Source organism: Channa argus, chromosome 5 (assembly GCF_033026475.1).
Source record: "Channa argus isolate prfri chromosome 5, Channa argus male v1.0, whole genome shotgun sequence".
NCBI lineage: Eukaryota > Metazoa > Chordata > Actinopteri > Anabantiformes > Channidae > Channa > Channa argus.
In genome coordinates this window covers 16,036,601-16,055,343 of record NC_090201.1, presented here as the reverse complement: position 1 = coordinate 16,055,343, position 18,743 = coordinate 16,036,601, and the positions used below count along the sequence as shown (strand labels likewise).

The 18,743-nt window shown below is 39.4% G+C and overlaps 1 protein-coding gene across 3 annotated transcripts in view; it reads left to right on the top strand.

Moving 5' to 3' along the window:
• LOC137128108 (receptor-type tyrosine-protein phosphatase gamma-like) overlaps positions 1-18,743 on the top strand; it is a 100,889-nt gene that overhangs the window by 67,027 nt on the left and 15,119 nt on the right. For 2 of the 3 annotated variants that reach the window (XM_067505819.1, XM_067505821.1), the window contains 14 exons: positions 319-511; positions 4,117-4,301; positions 6,632-6,740; positions 6,847-6,896; positions 7,014-7,743; positions 8,412-8,550; positions 12,508-12,599; positions 13,936-14,027; positions 16,045-16,141; positions 16,256-16,338; positions 16,723-16,857; positions 16,945-17,079; positions 18,252-18,424; positions 18,548-18,683. In XM_067505819.1, the coding sequence (XP_067361920.1) occupies positions 319-511; positions 4,117-4,301; positions 6,632-6,740; positions 6,847-6,896; positions 7,014-7,743; positions 8,412-8,550; positions 12,508-12,599; positions 13,936-14,027; positions 16,045-16,141; positions 16,256-16,338; positions 16,723-16,857; positions 16,945-17,079; positions 18,252-18,424; positions 18,548-18,683 (2,349 nt within the window). The remainder of the gene's footprint in view (positions 1-318; positions 512-4,116; positions 4,302-6,631; positions 6,741-6,846; positions 6,897-7,013; positions 7,744-8,411; positions 8,551-12,507; positions 12,600-13,935; positions 14,028-16,044; positions 16,142-16,255; positions 16,339-16,722; positions 16,858-16,944; positions 17,080-18,251; positions 18,425-18,547; positions 18,684-18,743) is intronic. The other variant, XM_067505820.1, reaches the window with a different exon arrangement.

Here is an 18,743-nt window from a genome sequence, read left to right as displayed (position 1 = left end):
CCACAGTATCTGTAATGTGTAGTCATTACAGCACATGGCAGGAGATCATTCATGGCAATCAATGGCCACAAATTTGCCCCATTGAGAAGTTACAGCTCGGTAGGTAGCCAGGATGATGATTGAGGTCCATGCCTGCTGGTGCCTGCAGTGTGAATGATTCTTGCAAATACTGAGCTCCAGTTGTGAACAGTCAGCTACTGGCAAGTGGCTACAAATGCAGTCCTGCATGAAATATTCACCAAATGGACACACACACCCATGCACACAAAGTAACAAACTTCAATTTGCTTCAGTAGTTATTCTCTCTGTTTCATCTAGCTGGAGGCCTTTTACTCCATCTTTACAACAGAGCAACAGGATCACGTCAAGTCTGTGGATTACCTAAGGAACAACTTCCGACCCCTGCAGGACCTGAACAATAGAAAAGTCTTTAAGTCGGCTGTGAAAGACGCATGGCAGAAAGACGCAACTGAGATTCTGGGAAGTCCTCAGAGCACTGAGGCTTCAAGAGGTAAATTACATTTAATGCCGAGTATCACATCCCCCCTGTGGTTTGCATTGTGGCAGGACTTGTTTACTAGTTGTTGTATTGAGATTTTGCTGTAACTAAGGGCATGGGCGTAGGTACTAAATGTAGTATTTTATAATGCACACTTTGTGTAGGCCACAGTCACGTCCGAGATCAGCCAGTGTCATCTCATTCAAAAGTATACATACAAGCAATGTGCTGTACTTAACGGTCATTTTAGTTTTGTTTGCTTACACTCTTTAAGATTTGTCTTAAGTGACTTTTTAGCTAAACCTTTAAATCTTAGTTACTTTTCATATTATTGTCAAGTTTTGTGTTCTTGTAGAGCACAGGTGTAGTTTACACTGATAACAGTAGCAGATTTACCATTGGAAATCTTTAGTCATTTTTAGAAATCAAGGAGCCATTGATTCAAATAGTGGCAGACAAAATCAAGCTTTTCATTTCTTGCCAATGCCTCATTTGAAAACTAAAATGACAACTGAGGCTGGCAGATTGTATTAGATATAGCTAGATAGATAATTAAGCAAACATTACCATAATTGGTTGAAAATGCTGTCTCCACCCAGAGCTTTTAATGTTTTCAGCTGACTCGTGTTAAAACAGTTGCCTTGTACAGGGATTTTAAATATGCACTAAATGGCTGTTCCCATAATATCATGCTCATGACTGGCTGATCACAGTTCAACAAAAGAGGTTTAGCAAACGGTCATTTACATTAGGGTATACTTTGGTCTCCATGCTAAGGTAGCTAATCTTTTTCCACACTAACATGAAAAATAATATATTCAAAAATTACCTGTTTATATTTGAATGGAAGTAATAGTATCAATTCTGAGTGGCCTAAAATATGATTTTCTAAACGCATTGGTGTTGTCCTACTGCAGTTATTTATTTTCATGATATGTTCATTCAAGATTTGAACACGGACTGCTTGGTTTTCAGTAGGGTTCTTTTATTGTGGTCGAAAGTAATAAAAAGTGCTGAGGAAATTTTAGTGAGATATTAGTATTTTGGGAGCAAAGATGAGGAAGCTTTTCTAGCTCTTTAACATTGAGGCCTATTCAAAAGACCCAGCATTATTCACTAGATCTGTAAGTACAATAGAAGCATACAGAGTCATTCATTTTTTCTTTTTCTGGTTTGAAAAAAAAATCAGACAGTTTTATTTTAATCTCATTAAAGTCTCCAAAATAATAGGTAGGAATTCCCATATTAGATTTTTAGATGAAGCTATGCTGTCAGAAAGATGCACGTTTTCTCTCATTGTTCTAACTCATTCTTATATCAAAAAACATATTAATGCCAGTCACAGACCTCATGCAGGGCTTGATTAGAGTATTTGTGTTCGTCTTTGTCTTTTAGGCACATCTTACATCACTTGCTTTAACATAATAGTACAGGAACTATGGAGACTAATGAGAAAGGCTGCGGCTCCTTAAAGTGGTGTTGTTGGTGTCTGGTGGGGAGAATTGATTGGGAATGCTTGTGATGAAGTTGAAGCACTCTAACAGGGCCGATCAGCAATCATCATTACTATGTGGCAAAGCTAAAATAGACCCATATAAATGAAGTTGTGAAATTGCTTTTGTGGCATTATATCAGTAGGCACAATGAATGTGGACCATGTGTATCTTCCTTTTTTCAGATTCCCCTTCCTTTTGCTCATTTTCTCTTTGAGTCTCTTGCATTTTTATTTCTCTGTGGTTAAAATGTGAGAATCAATAGTTGGTGGGAGGTGGTGGTAAACTCTGTGTGTGTGTGTGGGGGGGGGTTATTAGGTAATCTATTAAGTAAATTGATTAATTGACTATTAAGTAATTGAAATAATCAAAAATTGTCATTACACTTTTCTAAAACCCAATGTAATACTTTGACAAATGTTTTTTTTTTTTAAATTCCAGAAAATACTAATTACAGTGTTTATGTTAACATCAGCTATATTTCACCCATTGTGTTTACAATGGAAATGTTGCTTTTTCCCCGTCATTCCAATATCTGCACACAGCTTTTTTAAAATATATTGAACAGCCTTGAGAAATGAGAAGAAGTGGAGCTGCTGTTTGTTGACAACAGTCAATTCATCCTCTTCATGGTTAGAAGCTGCCAGGAGAAAGATTCATGCTCTGCTTTAAGTGCTCTTGCAGACTGAGGTGAAACCACTATGAGCCTTTTTTTTGGGAGGCTACATCCTGTGTTCATAGAAAAAAAACTTCTACACAGACACTAGCCTGTTGGGAAATGTTGCCACTGATGAAAAATTATGTATCATTTACTTTTGAATTTATACTGTGTCTCAGTTGAAGTTTTTATTTTCACTTGGCCCTGAGATTATCTAACAAAATCCCTATTTTTATGCAAAATGTTACGCTAATTAATTTTCCTGCCAATCCATATTAAAAGGTTTTCATAAAAACCTAGGTTCAATGGATTTTCTAATTAAAACAGTGATATGATGTTTACTCATTTGTAGACCACTTATAACAAAACTTGTCCACTTTTTGTAAACAAATGTTATATTTTTTGCACAAATAGAAAATACGATATTGTCACATTGTAGGGTACAAAATGGGTTTACCTGCCGTTGAGTTTAGTGTTACCATTTCACCCAGTGTTCATGGTTAAAAGGAAGTCGACTGTTATGACATTCGTAAAGCAGACAGTAAAATGATGATGTCTTCCGCTCTTGTTAAAGGCGAAAGTTGACAACAAAGACCCTACGGGTTATAATACATTTCACAACTGTCACACCTCATCAACACCCCAAGATCTTCTTGCTATTGTTTTTTGCTTTTTGTTTTTTTCCCCTGTGTCCCTCTGACTGATTTCCTTCCACCCTGTCTCCCCGTCACATATTATGGTGCATAATTTGCACCGTAGATTCATCGTGTAAATGTAGAAACTGTGGTGACAATTTCAATTTGGAAGAAACCCTGTGAACACATAGCCAGTTGACACTATTTCCTGATTGTTGTCGCCCTGATGTGCTAAATAAGCATGTCCAGATTGTCACTTAACGGTACTGACATATCCATCTGTAAATATCAGGCTGCAGCCTACACTGCCATCTTGAGGCGGCATTACAACTTTCCTTTCATCCTCTTCCTGAATCCTGCTTAATGTTCCACATGCAGGATTTTGCCAATCAGGCATAAACATGAAGTTTCACTATTACCTCTACCACATGTATATCACTTCTCTTGGTTGTTTGGTATTCTACATGGCATGAAAGAACCATATGTCCAGACTGACAGTTAACCATAACACCCGAGGTTGTGTCTGATGCTCAGCCATGCCACCAGAACTGTTTGTGTTATAGAGTTAATGTTTTATCTTTTCTGAGTGAAAATGGCTTTGAGTCATGTCAGCAGCAGATGGTAATAATAGGCTTGTTAAAACGCAACCTGCATTCTGCCCACATACATCAACTGACGCAAATGCTGGTCAAGCAGTCCTCACACCAACAGCCTTTCCTTTTTTACCTAGATGCGATAACATGAGGAAAATGCAACCGTTTTTTTCTTATCATTTCTTCCCCCTTCATGCTGCTTTTTTCTTATACTCTGCTCTTCTTTCTGGCCTTTTAGTGTGCAGCAGTGCCCCAGTCAGCATGAAGATCCAGCCTCTAAATGAAACAGCGCTGATGGTGAGCTGGGAACGTCCTCTGACCATATACCACCCACCTATCACCAGTTACATGGTCTCCTACAGCTGGGTGAAACGTGATGTTGCAGATGAAAAGACCTTCACCAAGACCGGGGACCAGAGCATGGTAAGTATTATCAGACACTCATTCCAGATCAAGGCCACCTGCCGTGACAGTCTGGATTTTCTTTTCTTGTTTCCTAAATTTCCTTATTTTTAATGTTGGATATGCTTTAAGCGGGGTCTGTTTGGCTTGCAAAGCGTCAGGTGTATCTGCCAGGATCAAAGAGTGACTGGATCCGTGGCGTTGTATGTAGGAGGTGACAGGTTGTGATGAACTCTGCGTGTGGCTGTTGGTTGATATGAGGGCTCAGACACTCCCTGTCAGTCACCTGTCTAAGAATAGACACACAGAGCCTTCACACACTCTGATGAGTCTAACTGAAATGTGTGTAAAGTGTTTGAAGTGCACCTGTGGCCTTTTCTCAGTTTTAGCATTTCATTTATTTTATTTTTTCGTGTTCATTAAACAGAGTATGTGCAGGTTATGAAAATTAACTAGGAAGGTCATCGTCTTATGATTGTGGATTTTTGCAGAAGCTTTAATGAGTTTATTATTTTTAATTGGGTATTCTATCCATCTATTCTCTGCTTCTTGTGTGTCCAGGTCATATTCGCACAATGAACAGATACAAAACTAGATTCTGTGTACTATTTAAAACCCCTTCCGAGTGTTTGATTTAACATTTTAAACCTAAACTTTAAACAAAAGCAGCATTAACAAAAGAGTACAAGTTCTACATTATTTATCTTAGAAATTTGAAAACCAGTTATTGAAAAATACAAATCTCATTTCAGGCTGTAGAAAAAGCACTTTGAATTCAATGTGTCTTTTAGTAACAAATGCAGGTAACCACACATGTGTTTCTTTAGATCTCTGCCCAGTATTTGAAACAACTGATTTTAACTCCACTCATCTGCCTTAAATACTAAATTTACCGCTTTAGTTTTTAACTGTATCACTCAACCAGAACATTCACTGCTTCTACAGAAATATATCCTCCTGCTCCAGGGGTTTACACCTGCAGGGCTGTTCTTTTTAACACTAGATTTTCTTCTCCATGGTCACATATCCATTTATTTGTAAGAATCCAACACCTGGCAGTGCATCTCTTTAAAGCCAACTGACCCCCAGCTGTCTTGACAGTCTGCATGACTGCCTCTTTATATATACCAGTGTAGGGGCAAAATATTCGCCTGCCAATGTTGAGAACTGTCATCATTTCCCTGGTGGCAGTACCTCCAGCTTGGCCTTGCATTCTAATAAACATGTTATCGTTGTAGGGAAGCTGGCAAGGGATCTGCACTAGTGACCTGTACTGGTTGACTGGAGCAACCAGAGGGCATGGGAACATTTCAACATTTTACATGCTCTATTCCTTTTAGTGCTTACAAAGTAGCTAATGCATTAGCTAATAAAGGGTTACTGAACATTAACTTAGGAATTAGTTAATGACGCTTTGACACTCCGGGTCTTCCTTGATTGCATTTTATCTATGAGCGAACAGGTTGAAAGGAATATGCAATCAGTCTTTCTGCAGTCAAGCACTGCCTCACAAATTAAACTTCGGCTATTGCCTGTTAAAGATACGTTAACATTTATCTCTACTCCTTTAGGTTATTGTAGCTCATTTCACTGTGGCACACATCAGACCTCAGTGCCTCAGCTGCTGCCACACACACATCTGATGTGGCACATAGACACAGTTTGAACAGTGTTTAGGTTTCGTTTTTAGCATCATTCAGCCATATCCAATGGCCTTTTTAATTCCCCATCAGCCATACTTCATCCTGTCCTGAGGTCTTTTTGAAACTGAAATGTCATTTGTTCAGATTTATTGTTTAACTGAATGCGTTTTATAGATGATATATTTGTTGTTGACACACTGTGGTATCTTTGTTTTCTTAAGAGCTCTCTACATTTATATTGTTATTGTATATCAACTGCCTATGACAAACTGAATGAATGATTAATGGATTTCTATATACACTTTCACTCTAAAAGTACAGTCGATCTGTGTCTTTACTTACTGTGTTCTCTCCGCTTCTCTCTCTCTGCTGTCAATCTTTCTTATTTTGCCCACTTCATTTCCATTTCAATTTTCAGTTTCTATCTCTGAACACCTTTATCTGAATTATTTTAGAGAATACAACTCCAGAGGCAATCACCCAATCCACTCTGAGAAGCATTTTAATATAAGTAAAGCCATCTGCAAACCGCACAACACAATTAAATTAAGCAGGAAATGAGGTTTTTAAACTACATTGAACCTTTGGTTCATACTGTTGACCAAACAGGACCTTAAGATAGAATATTTAAATTTAGGCATTATAACTTCCATTACAAGTTACTGTTTTAATATCTATATATGTTTATGTCTATCTTTTCTCTTGCAGAAAGCAGTCATCACTAATGTATCCCCTGACATCCTGTACCTGTTCAGAGTGCAGGCAGTATGTCAGCGTGACCTGCGCAGTGATTTCAGCCAAACACTGCTATTCAGAGGTAGCTGGTCAAAACCTTCCAGCCATTGAGTCATAATGTATTAACATTTCTATAAAGCAGAAATGTGATTGTGGGCTTTTAAATGCTTGCTTTCTGTTTGTTACAGCTAATACAACACGAATATTTGAAGGGTCTCGTATTGTGAAGACTGGGATGGTGAGTTGACCAGAAGATGGCAGTACATATGTCTTTTTAGTGTCTGTGTGTTTGTGTGTTAGTGGAATTCATGTGCTAGTGTTGGATAACCTCTTTTTTTCTGCCCGTCTCCATTAGCCCACAATTTCTCCAGCATCCTCAGCAGACATGGCTCCAATAAGCTCTGGCTCCTCCACCTGGACGTCCTCTGGCATCCACTTCTCCATTGTCTCCATGGCAACGGGAATGGGCCCCTCCTCCAGTGGCAGCCAGGCCACAGTGGCATCAGTTGTGACAAGCACCCTGCTGGCAGGCTTAGGCATTGGTGGAGGGGTCATTTCGTCTTTGCCCAGTTCTGTCTGGCCTACGCAGACACCACAGGCAACCCAGAACCCCACCCGTCCATCCGCCCCACCTGCAAAGTCCAGCACTGAGCAGATAGCACCACAGGGCTCAGAGACAGACACCCCATCTGAGGAGAGTCAGGCTGCACATGAGGGTGAGGAGGGGGAGGAGGGGGAGAGAGAAGGAGAGCAAGAGGAAGGAGAGGATGACAAGAAGAGAAAGACCAAGAATGCACTTGGTAATGAGGAAACGCAAGGGGACAGCACTGTGGCCAAAAAGCCTTTAATCCCCACCCCCGCATCCACAGCCAAAGAGAAAGGAGAAGGGAAACCCACAGTTGAATGCACCACTATACCTGCAAGCACTGGTGAGCAGCAGTTGGTCAACATAGAGAAGAAACCCACGGATGTTAATGGAGTGCCTACTCAGAAGCCTCATAATGACAGTACAGAGATGCAGATTCCCCAGAGCTCCACGCTTTCTCCAAAGATCAGTAGTCTCTGGCCTTTCTCTGTCCACACGGGTGAGCAGACCCCCTCCCAAACAGACAAATCCTTTGAGTTTTCAGTAACCCTTGTTCTCCTGTTTGCTTTTTTATAATACAAAGCAAAACTTCCTTCCAAAGCAGAATTCTGAAAACACTACCAACAGTAATGAACATAACTTAGCATAACAAATAACTTGATTTAAGACTAACTGCACTCGTTAACATCTTATTCAAAGACAAAGCTCCAGGCTTTTGTGTCAGTACAACACATTGGCCTGAGGGCAGAAGTGAGCTGTCTGCCAGAGGGGTTCCGCCTCAAGGAACTCCTATAATGATACTTTAAAGAGTTTGCTTCAAAGGGGAGCATTTTTAAACTCTTTTTTTTTTTTTCTTAGAATCTTTACTGTCATCGTACTGTCAGCACCTTGAACGTAGACTGAAAACTGGAATCAGGCAGTGAGGCAGCTTATACTAAGCTCAGGATTTTGCACAGTTTTGAGTTATTACAATTGAATGGGATTCAAATCCTTGTATTTCCATCAAGTTTTATCTTTATCACATGTAGACATCCCTTCATAGATCAGACAACAAGAAGGAAGAACTGAGATCGACCAGCACATTTTTTCCAACATAATCTGCAAATGGTGTTTAGTTGCTAAAATATTTGTACGCATGTAAAATTGTGCTTTTACCCTATGTTGCAGACAGGACCACTTTGTCGACAATAATTCGAACTCCTCACCCAGGGATGGGCCGGATGGTGTGGATCGTCCCATTGGTGGTGGTGTCTGCACTCACTCTGCTCTGCCTGATAATGCTACTAATTGTGATGGTGTACTGGAGGTGAGGGAAAAGGTTCACTTTGCCTTGCTTCATTCCAAAGGGCTGGGGGGTGGTATTCTGCTTAAAACATTTGATAGAATAGTAATAGGTCATTATGTCAAATGCTGTTATATATAGAAAAGACTCCTCTTAATAAGGTGCCCCTCACCCACACTGGCCTTTTTGACACCCAAATGCATGAGTGAGTCTTCCAGTCTCCTTGCTTCACATTCAGACCTGTCCAGTGTGGATTTGTCTATAGTAAGCACATGTATGCTTATAACTGCATATGATTGTGCAGACTGACCTCCAGTCTGGTAGTTGGAGCACTGTCTTGCCTGCATGTCTTACATCAGACCCATCACCCACCTGGGTGAGAAGCTGGAGACCTAAAGGCTATGGAGGAGGCAGGAGTCCCAGCTGTGTCTTCATTTGCTGGGGTAAATTCTAGCCACTCTATTGGAGCCCCAGTAATTACACAGGCCTAACCACTGGTGCACGTGGGGAAAACTAATGATTTACTAATGACACCATGGACCATATCCTCAGCTGGTCATATTTACTGTGTGTAAAGCTTCTGCGCAGTGTGTGGATTTTATTTGTTTACCGTCTGAGATGTTTTGTTAGTACTTTAAATGTGTCAGATGTATCTTATTAATTCTTTACTGGAAACATTTTTTAAAAGTGTGATATGTTTATATGCCAACAACACCTTACTGTGACATTTGTGATGTCAGATATTATAAGAACGTGCTATAAATAAAAGCCTGGTTCTCAGCACCATTGAGGTGTTAAAAAACTGATGACTGAAAATAACATTACAGTAGCGGAGTCGGTCGGTGGCTGAATTACTGAGAGATGAGTAGAAGAGAAGGGGCAGCTGTGACATTAGAAATGGCCATCACAGCTGTTGTTGTGAAAACTCAGACAATTTACAGACAATGTCTGTTTCCCCTTGGGAAAAGAACATGAAGAAAGATGAAATCAACCCATTCATACTCGCTTTACTCTTTGTGCTCTGTGTAGCCTCTCCTGTGATGGTGCAGCTATTAACCTAAGTGATTGCCTTTGCTTGGAGGTGTTTTGGTCATTAGAAACACCACAACCCGTTTCATTTATAAATGCTTACGTGATCGATGCATCATGTACAGATTGAGCAGCCTAAAACTCCTGCGTGATTCACCTGTGCAGATGCGGTATTTAGATTTCTTTACTGAGGGTCAATGCCCTCAGTATGAGGCAATGATATCAGAACCACCTTATTGCTGCCCGTTGTTGGAAGCATAACAAATTTTAACTGTATACTGACAGAGAACGTTGCTTTCTGACTTTGTTGGACTTTATATGGACTGATTAACAGAGGGATGCCATTTACATTTTAATGATCTGTGTTTTTATTCAACTTTTCCCTGCTATAGCATCAAATGTGCATTATGGAGATATGTTTACCATGTAAATAAACTGTTTTACACTCTGCCACCAACAGATGTGGTCGTTGATTGAGCCAATCGTATTGCCCAGGTCTATTTATCTGCTCTATTTATCAGGTCTTTTGCCATTTACAGACGAAACAACAGTAACACTGGAGCCAAGGGGCTCTCTCAGGAAAGCTGATTTCTTAACTTTGATGTAAAGGGGAAACCGGGTTTCCCAAATGGAGGCAGGGGATTAGGGAAACCTGACAGATTTCTCACGGAGAAAACAGACTCCCATGACAGATTTAGGCATAACCAGGTTTCTAATCAGCTTTCTCAAACAACACACGAACATAACAAAAGATTGCAGATGAAAATGTGCAGTACAATATATTATTTTATATTTAATTAAATATCAGACCTACTTATTTTAGTTTGAGACTAACAATTTTTGTATGTCACTGTGTCAGGGGCCTCTTTCTAATACCACAGGAGGGTCAGGAAAGAAACAAAATGAATTACTGTATTTATAAGAACATAAAACAGTTCCATACTGAGAAATTTGAGCCTCTGTCACAAGAAACTGTACTTCAATTAACTAACTCCCTATGCCCCTAAGATAGGGGTTGTTAGGTGTGGCCCTCTTGGTAGATGTATGAAGTGGTCTGAATCTTCCTGGGGATGGACGAAAGGGCAGCATGAAAAATGGGAGACAAGTTGTGCCTGAGGCCTCCTCCTCTGCTGAGAAAAGGATTCTCCATGTGAACATAAATAGCTTCACATACTCCCCTCTCATACCATCGGCCTTCTCTGTCCAAAATGTGAACACTGCCATCCTCAAACGAGTGTCCTTAGTCCTTCAGGTGTAGGTACACTCCTGATTCTGGTCCTGAGGTGTTGCTTCTTTTGTGCTGGGCCATCCTCATGTGTAGAGACAGTTTGGTTTCTCCACTGTAGAGCTCTGAACACTCTTCACCGCTCTAGACTGCAAATACTATGTTGCTCTTCTTGTGTTGAGGTGTACATCTTGATTACTCCACCCTGTTCCCACCTCCCACCTTAACGAGCCTGTTCAGGCCAGGGTGGAACAAAGGCCTACTCTGGAGGATATAACTGTGTTCAGACTGAAGAAGCTGCTTGGATAAGTAGCAAAAAAGAAAGAAGTCCAGTTGACATAAGTCAGTCTTTGGATAACCAAACCTGGATGATGGAGAATCTTCACCAACATCTGTTTTGACATTTTGTCCTTTTCTCTTTTTTAGTTAGCTCATTTTTGTTTTTTTGGTCAGTTTATGAGTCTGTAGACAATAGAATTAATTGCTGGAGCTGGAGAACACATCTGGAAGCCTCTGAGCCTCTGGGTGTTTGTTGGAAACTCACAGATGTTGTAATATGAACAAATTCCATCCCATGTTAGTGGTGCAGTGCTGCTGATACCAGCACTGAATGTGATGGATCACTCCAGTGTTTTTTACACCTGTCATCTATTCATAAAGTCTATTTCATCACACGTTTCTATTCCCCCAAGCAAACTATTCTTCTGAAGGCCTTGTAGAGAATCTACAAGCAAGACCATTCTGGTTAGTTAGTCGCACCACATATGCATCTATAGGGAGCCATTAGATTGAAAGGCTGTGATGCAAGCTGGTGGGGGTGGCTCCTCCCTCATTTGCTTTTCATACTCCCTTCTCACTCTTTCTCTTTCTCCCTCTTTCTTTCTATACCTTTTAAATGCAGTGCAGCCTTTTTATTTTTGTACCATCTCTCTTAAAGAATGACTAGCATCTGCTCCCTCCTCTGCATCAAGTACAGGTAGGATCAAACCTGGGGAATCTGGCACTAGAATAATAATATTGGTCTTTTATATGCATTGATACTATAAATTTTGTGCATGTGTGTGAGAGATGTGGTTCCGGGGGAGGAAGGATGTGCAAGCTGATGCCTTTAAATCTGTCTCGCTCAGTAATTGTTTTTCTGTTTTTCAGGGACTTGAGGTTTACCTCTGCCTTTACCTTTAATTGTAAATATCCAGGATTCATCTATTTACAAAGCTTTATTTTATTCCTAAATACTTTAGGTATTCCAAAAAGACCTCCCTCAAGCTATTATTACTAAGTTATTAAGTATTGTACTATTATTAAACTATTATAAACTATTATTATGTTTGTTGTGAGGGAGTTTAAAGTGGGACCTCTTATAAGTGGCATGTGTTGCCCTGAAGACAGAATCTGTGTTTGCACTAGTTGTCTTCAGTATTACTAAAGAACTAAATTTGGTGATGCTTTGGTTGTCGCTGTGAGTTGTTTACCTGTTCCCTGTAGTCCGCTCAGGTCTGCATTTCCAGGAGCCGCTCACTCTGTGTGCAATCAGCTGTGTCCAAACTACTTCTCTAGTTTTCATTAGCAGCTTTCTGCCATTCCCATGTCGTTCTATTCAACATTTAGATGCTGCTGATGTTGACAGACTGGATCTGAGAACAATGAGATAACAATTCCCTAATACGCATCGCATCATCTGTGCTGATGGTGTGTGGTTTCAGTGTGCTCTCTCTGTGTCCCTGTAGGAGGTTTTTCCAGACAGCTCATTTCTATGTGGAGGAAAGCAGCTCGCCACGGGTGGTGGCCAATGAGAATATTCCTGTCATTCCTATACCAGGTGAGTCATGCGTTCATCACATTAGAATAGTCATACATGTATTGTGCAAATATTCAGAATTTCATGTCAAACTATACTTCATTCACTTCTCACTATTGCAGTTTCTATATTAAGCATTCGCAGCATCACAGGGGATGGTGCTTGTGTACTCCAAGAGGTACTGCATTTGGTTTGGAGTACACACTGATCAGACACAACATTATGACCCCTGTGCAATTTAATGCAATCCACTACAGTGGCTCTGCCTTGAATTCCACTTTTTTAGGTTTACACTGTCAGACAGGTGTCATTTCTCCTATGTGTTTATTATTGAGGTCAAAGTGGATAGGTGTTTTGGCCACCCAATCGAAAACGAATTAGGTTATTTTTGTTTTACCTACAAGTATCTTGAAAGTTTTCACCCAGATAAAGGTTTTTTGACTTAATTTATATGGTTTATGTCTACTGATGTATTCTACATGTTTCCAAATGGTTTTCCTTATTGCCATGATGGCTACCTTTGCTCAGTCCTGGTTATTTGCATTTGAAATGACCGTTGGAGCAGCTCAGTGGGACTTGTGTGACTGGCTTTTCGCAGCCTGACTTTATGGGAGTTAATATAACTAACACTTTTTTACATATTGGCATGTAAATATTTAAAATGGCAAATGACTAAATATGTCTATTGTTAAAGTAGTGATGTTTCATGTAGTCATGATTCGAGCATGTATGTGAACACACCTCAGTATAATTTTATTCAGGGTTAAGCAAAATTGGGCTTAATCAAACTTCAAGCTCATTTTAGTTTCCAGCTCCTAAAGCCACTTTTCACCCAGAACCAATATGACAAAATGATTAGACTCATAGTCTCTTGACATTAATAAAGGAGAGGAAAGACATTTGAATGAATTAATATATTTACCAACCACAATTCACCTTTATGCTGAAGCCGCTCAAGCAAGCAAGAGTCCCAAAGGTCCAGTCGGCAAGGTTGGTTTTGTTAACGCATTGGCCCCAATCAGGGGTGATGACAGCCAGGTCCTCTGCGCTATTGTCCCTGCGTCCTGGTGACCATACTTATCAAAGATCCCTTGTGTCTGTTTTAAGGCTGGTTCAGCTCTGATGAGACAGATGCTTTCTCCTATAAATGTGAAATAGACAAAGTAGGAATTTGTGATAAATTGTGTGTGCAATTTTTTTCTTTTTTTTCTTTTTATTAATTTAAAATCTAAAACAAAAAGCTCATACATCCTCTGTATATTCTGAGTGGACATAAGGTCTAAACAACAAATCGTAATATTGCAGAAAATGAAACAAGCAAACTTTAATGGGTATTTGTTCTGTGTATCTCCTTCAGATGACATGGAGGCCATTCCTGTTAAGCGGTTTGTTAAACACATCATGGAGCTGTATAAGAACAACCTACAAGGTTTCTCAGAGGAGTTTGAGGTATGTTTTTAATTGTACTTCAATCAGTAGGCAGCACAGTGATGAACGTGTTAGCCTGGCTCCCTCACGGCTAGAAGGTTGCCATCAAAAATCTTTTTGTGTGGAGTTTGCCTGTTCTTCCCGTGCATGCATGGGTTTTCTCCATGTTCATAGACATGCATTTTAGGTTATTTGGTGACTCTAAAATGCCCATAGGTCTGAACATGAGTGTGAATGGTTGTCCTGTCTCTGTGTGCTTCCTTGTGTCAGTGATGAGATACACTGGTGAACTGTCCCTAACAAGTACGTAAAGGGGATAGAACTGTCCCTAATATGACCGCTAACAACACAAAAATTCAAAGATAATGTATGGCTGATGAATACTTCAGGAATGCTGTTGCCCTTTCCTCCAGTGTTTTACAAAGATTATAGCATGATTATTCTGCCAATTTGTCTTCTTAAGCAAGCAAATCCAAAATCTTCTCTTTTACTATTTTTATCTAGTAATTTTTTTTATGTGTGTTGATGGTGTTTTTATTGTGTTGTGCTGGGGAAGAAAGATAAAGTAAGATTTTTTTGCATGGTGAAAGCTGTCTTTACTACTACACACACACACACACACACATATATATATATATATATATATATATATATATATATATATATATATATATATATATATATATATATATATATATATATATATATATATATATATATATATATATATATATATATATATATATATGTGTGTGTGTGTATATGCAACAAAGTCCACATGTTATTTCCAATGCGGTCCTCTATGTATGTGTACAGATGTGTTCCAGTATCTCAAATCACAGATTTCCTCTAAGCACGTTTCTCTGTCCATCAACTTCTGTCCATGTTGTCTGTTATGTTCAGTAGAGTATTGTTAGTGTGTCTCTCTCTAGTGTGTCACATCTATGACATTAGATTTCCCTCGAAGTTTTAAATCATTAATTGATTGGTCACAGAATCTGGCACACATTTATATATCCAACACTGAATCAGTTCTGGATCAGTAATATTTTTAATGACCCTGTTCATCCAGCAGCATTGTAAAATGTAGTTTGTCCAGTTCTTTGGTTTGAGATATGACCCTAGCTGTACTTCATAATTAGCAATTGTTAGCATTTTCCACACATCACTGAGATGGTGAACACAATGATTATTATACCTGCAGAGCACCGAGTACCGTCATCACGAACATGTTAACATGCTGACATTAGCAGTTAGGTCAGTTGGTAGCCTCCGCAATTGACAGAAGATGTATTTAAACACCACTGTGCCTAAAAACAATCTCAAATGGCACAACCATAGACTCTGTATATTAGTTTTGTTTTGTTTTTTTGCAAATGTTTTCTACAAAGAGGTCTCAGTCTGAGCAGTGGGTAGAGATTATTTTATGCAGGTGTTTTTGTGCAGGGTTGCTAAATTTGAACAGATGGTTGAGCGATAAGCGAAAAGAAAGATCGAGAGAGACTGAGGTTAATTAGAGAGGGTCTAACTGCTGGTTGACTGGATGGGAACACACTCTCTGTGTAACCAGGTTAAGGAATGAGGCAAACGCGTTAGCCCTAGAGGATTCTATTTAATTGGGGTCATTTGATGTGAAGTTTGTGAGCATAAATTTTAAATGCACCACAAAGAAGCTATGTTGAAAATTATTGTGTTTTATGGGACGGTGGATGCTCTGTGGTATAGTGCAGAAGAAGAGATGGCGGCTGTCTTACTAGAGGCTTCACCTCAAGCCCCAGTGTCTCTGCTGAAGTGTCCTTGACCGATAAACTAAATCCTTGTTATAGCTTTACATTTCATCTGTGTGCAGGGGAAGGATTTTAAAAGTTTTCTGTTTCCAACTATATTACAAAAAATAAGTAAATCAGATATTTTACTTAAGAAGAAATAAAAATATACAGTTTCTATGAGAAAGCTAGAACTTAAGTATGGCTGGTGATTCCATAACACCCTCTCTGTTCATTTAATAAAGTCCCTCTCTTTTCCTTTCTCTCTCCAGGAGGTCCAACGGTCGACAGCAGACCTGAAAATCACAGCAGAACATTCCAATCATCCTGACAACAAGCACAAGAATAGATACATAAACATCGTGGCCTGTGAGTCAACTGTAAAATCTGATTGATGCCTACTGCAACAAAATCCAATAATGTTTTTATAACATGTTTTCATCCTTTTAATAATTCAAACAAAGATATCAATGTTTTCCACAGATGACCACAGCAGGGTCAAATTACGAGCTCTGGCCGGGAAGGATGCCAAACATTCAGATTACATCAACGCCAACTATGTGGATGTAAGTTCGGGCAACTTCTTGACATGCCAAAGGTGTTATAGAAATATCCCATTTGTTTTTATGTCCGCGTATAAACTGATTTGAAACTCATCCACCTGTCCTGAACGAACACGAGAATAAATCATAATTCTAAATTTTACACGTTTTATTAAGTGTTTTATTTAAATTGTCAATAGATTATAGTTAATCTCAAAATTTGATAGAGCAATAAAATGTATTACTTAAAGTAATATTGATTAATGTATACATTTTTATTTCTGTGAGACGAAGAAAAGGATTTTATAAACAATCAGTCTTATGAGCTCCATCAAGGGTTGTAGGTAATTCATATAATATTGTTTGAATCGTACCAGTAAATAATACTCCACCACTCTCCTGTTTCAGGGCTACAACCGGCCCAGAGCCTATATAGCTGCGCAGGGTCCTCTCAAGTCTACGTTTGAGGACTTTTGGAGGATGGTGTGGGAGCAGAACACTGGAATCATCATTATGATCACAAACCTGGTGGAGAAAGGCAGAGTAGGTTCACTTCCATCATTCACAAACCGAAAATATAAAAGTGACAAAGACTGTGTTTCAGATGTGTTTCATTCTCTGTGTCTTCAGAGGAAATGTGACCAGTACTGGCCAACAGAGAACAGCGAGCAGTATGGAAACATCGTGGTGACACTGAAAAGCACCAAAGTGCACGCCTGCTACACACTGCGGCATTTCCTTATAAGGAACACTAAAGTTAAAAAGGTAAATTAAAGTTAGACTCAAGCTGTGACGAATATTCTATAAACCTGTTTTGTTTAGTTTTTTCAATCTCCGTTATAATATGATTCGTAATAACCTAGTAGCTGATTAGTTACTAAACTAGTGATTTAGTAAATCAGGTTACATTATTAGCCCTTGTGAGTCTGTTATCGTACCGGGCATGTTTTAGTATTAACCTAACGGTATTTATAAATCATTTAGAGACCAGCTGAGAAAATCTGCTGGAAATGCTGATGTGGAGCTTTTATAAAAATAAAGTGCAGACTCTTTTGTAGAGTACATCTGTGTTTTGCAAGGTGCATGTTTATGTTGTTTTTTTTTTTTTTTTTTGCTCAAAATAATGTGAAAGTCAAAACTACCCAAAATGAAATCAGACTTCAAAGGGTTAAAACTTCATCAGTACAAACTCTAATTTTACATATCAAAGTTTGTTTATTGGTGTTGGGGAGTGCTACTGCACATGTGAAAAAAGTTGTATCGAATCTTGTGTGGCTCCAGAGGGAGCTGTGTGAAAGCCTATAAATTGCATCAGGTGATTTCATTCTTGAGAAATGTTAGGTGACAGGTTGTGACAAGATAGAAGAATGTGTGAAATAAAAAAAAGCTTAAATCCTTTAGGTCGGCTGCATTGATTTCGTTTCTGTCATAACTGCACTTAACTATCCATCATGAGTCCATCAAAGCTAAAGCAGTGGATTACTTTTCTAAAGAATGTCCTGCATACCAAAGACCTTAGTTGTGCGCACAGCACCATCAAGCAATCACATATGCAAAAACAAATGTTACTGTGGTATCACAACTTACAGTATAGCTTCTTGTTAAGCTTCTGATAAAGCTGGTTCATGAGCCGAGGAATAACGTCTGTGGATAACCTATATTTGTGTGTTTAGAGAAATGTATTTTTAAGTGTTAAAAATCGTCATTTAGTCAAGAGGGAACTATCTAAGAATCCTGTTCCTCTTTTATATTGTCTTATACATTAATGAGACAACTGGACATCACCCACACTAATTGAACTACTCAGCTAGTTCGTGTGGTGCAACCAGTTACTTTATGTGATTCTGCATATAATAAGGCTGATGCTTGATGTGTGATGCTTGATGTGCACTACGTAAAGGGGATGTAATGCATTCTCACCTGTGCTTATGTTTTAGGGTCAGAAGGGGAATGCAAAAGGGAAGCTAAATGAGCGCATTGTGGTCCAGTATCACTACACGCAGTGGCCTGACATGGGAGTACCAGAGTACACCCTTCCTGTGCTCACCTTCATCAACCGCTCCTCAGCTGCTCGCACTTCTGACATGGGTCCTGTCCTGGTGCACTGCAGGTACAATTCCTTATTACCAAGCTCCTGGGCTAAACAAGTGTTACTCATATTTGCTGACTTGGGTAACAGCTCCCTCTATGGGCCTGGCATTGTGCTCATATTGCTTTGTGTTGTGCTCTTCAGTGCAGGGGTTGGGCGCACAGGAACGTACATCGTCATTGACAGCATGCTTCAACAGATCAAGGACAAAAGCACAGTCAGTGTCCTGGATTTTCTTAAACATATCCGCACACAACGCAACTACCTAGTCCAGACTGAGGTAAGAAGACCTAAATCATCACTGACATTAAGGAAACTGGATTCCTGCTTTTTAACAAAA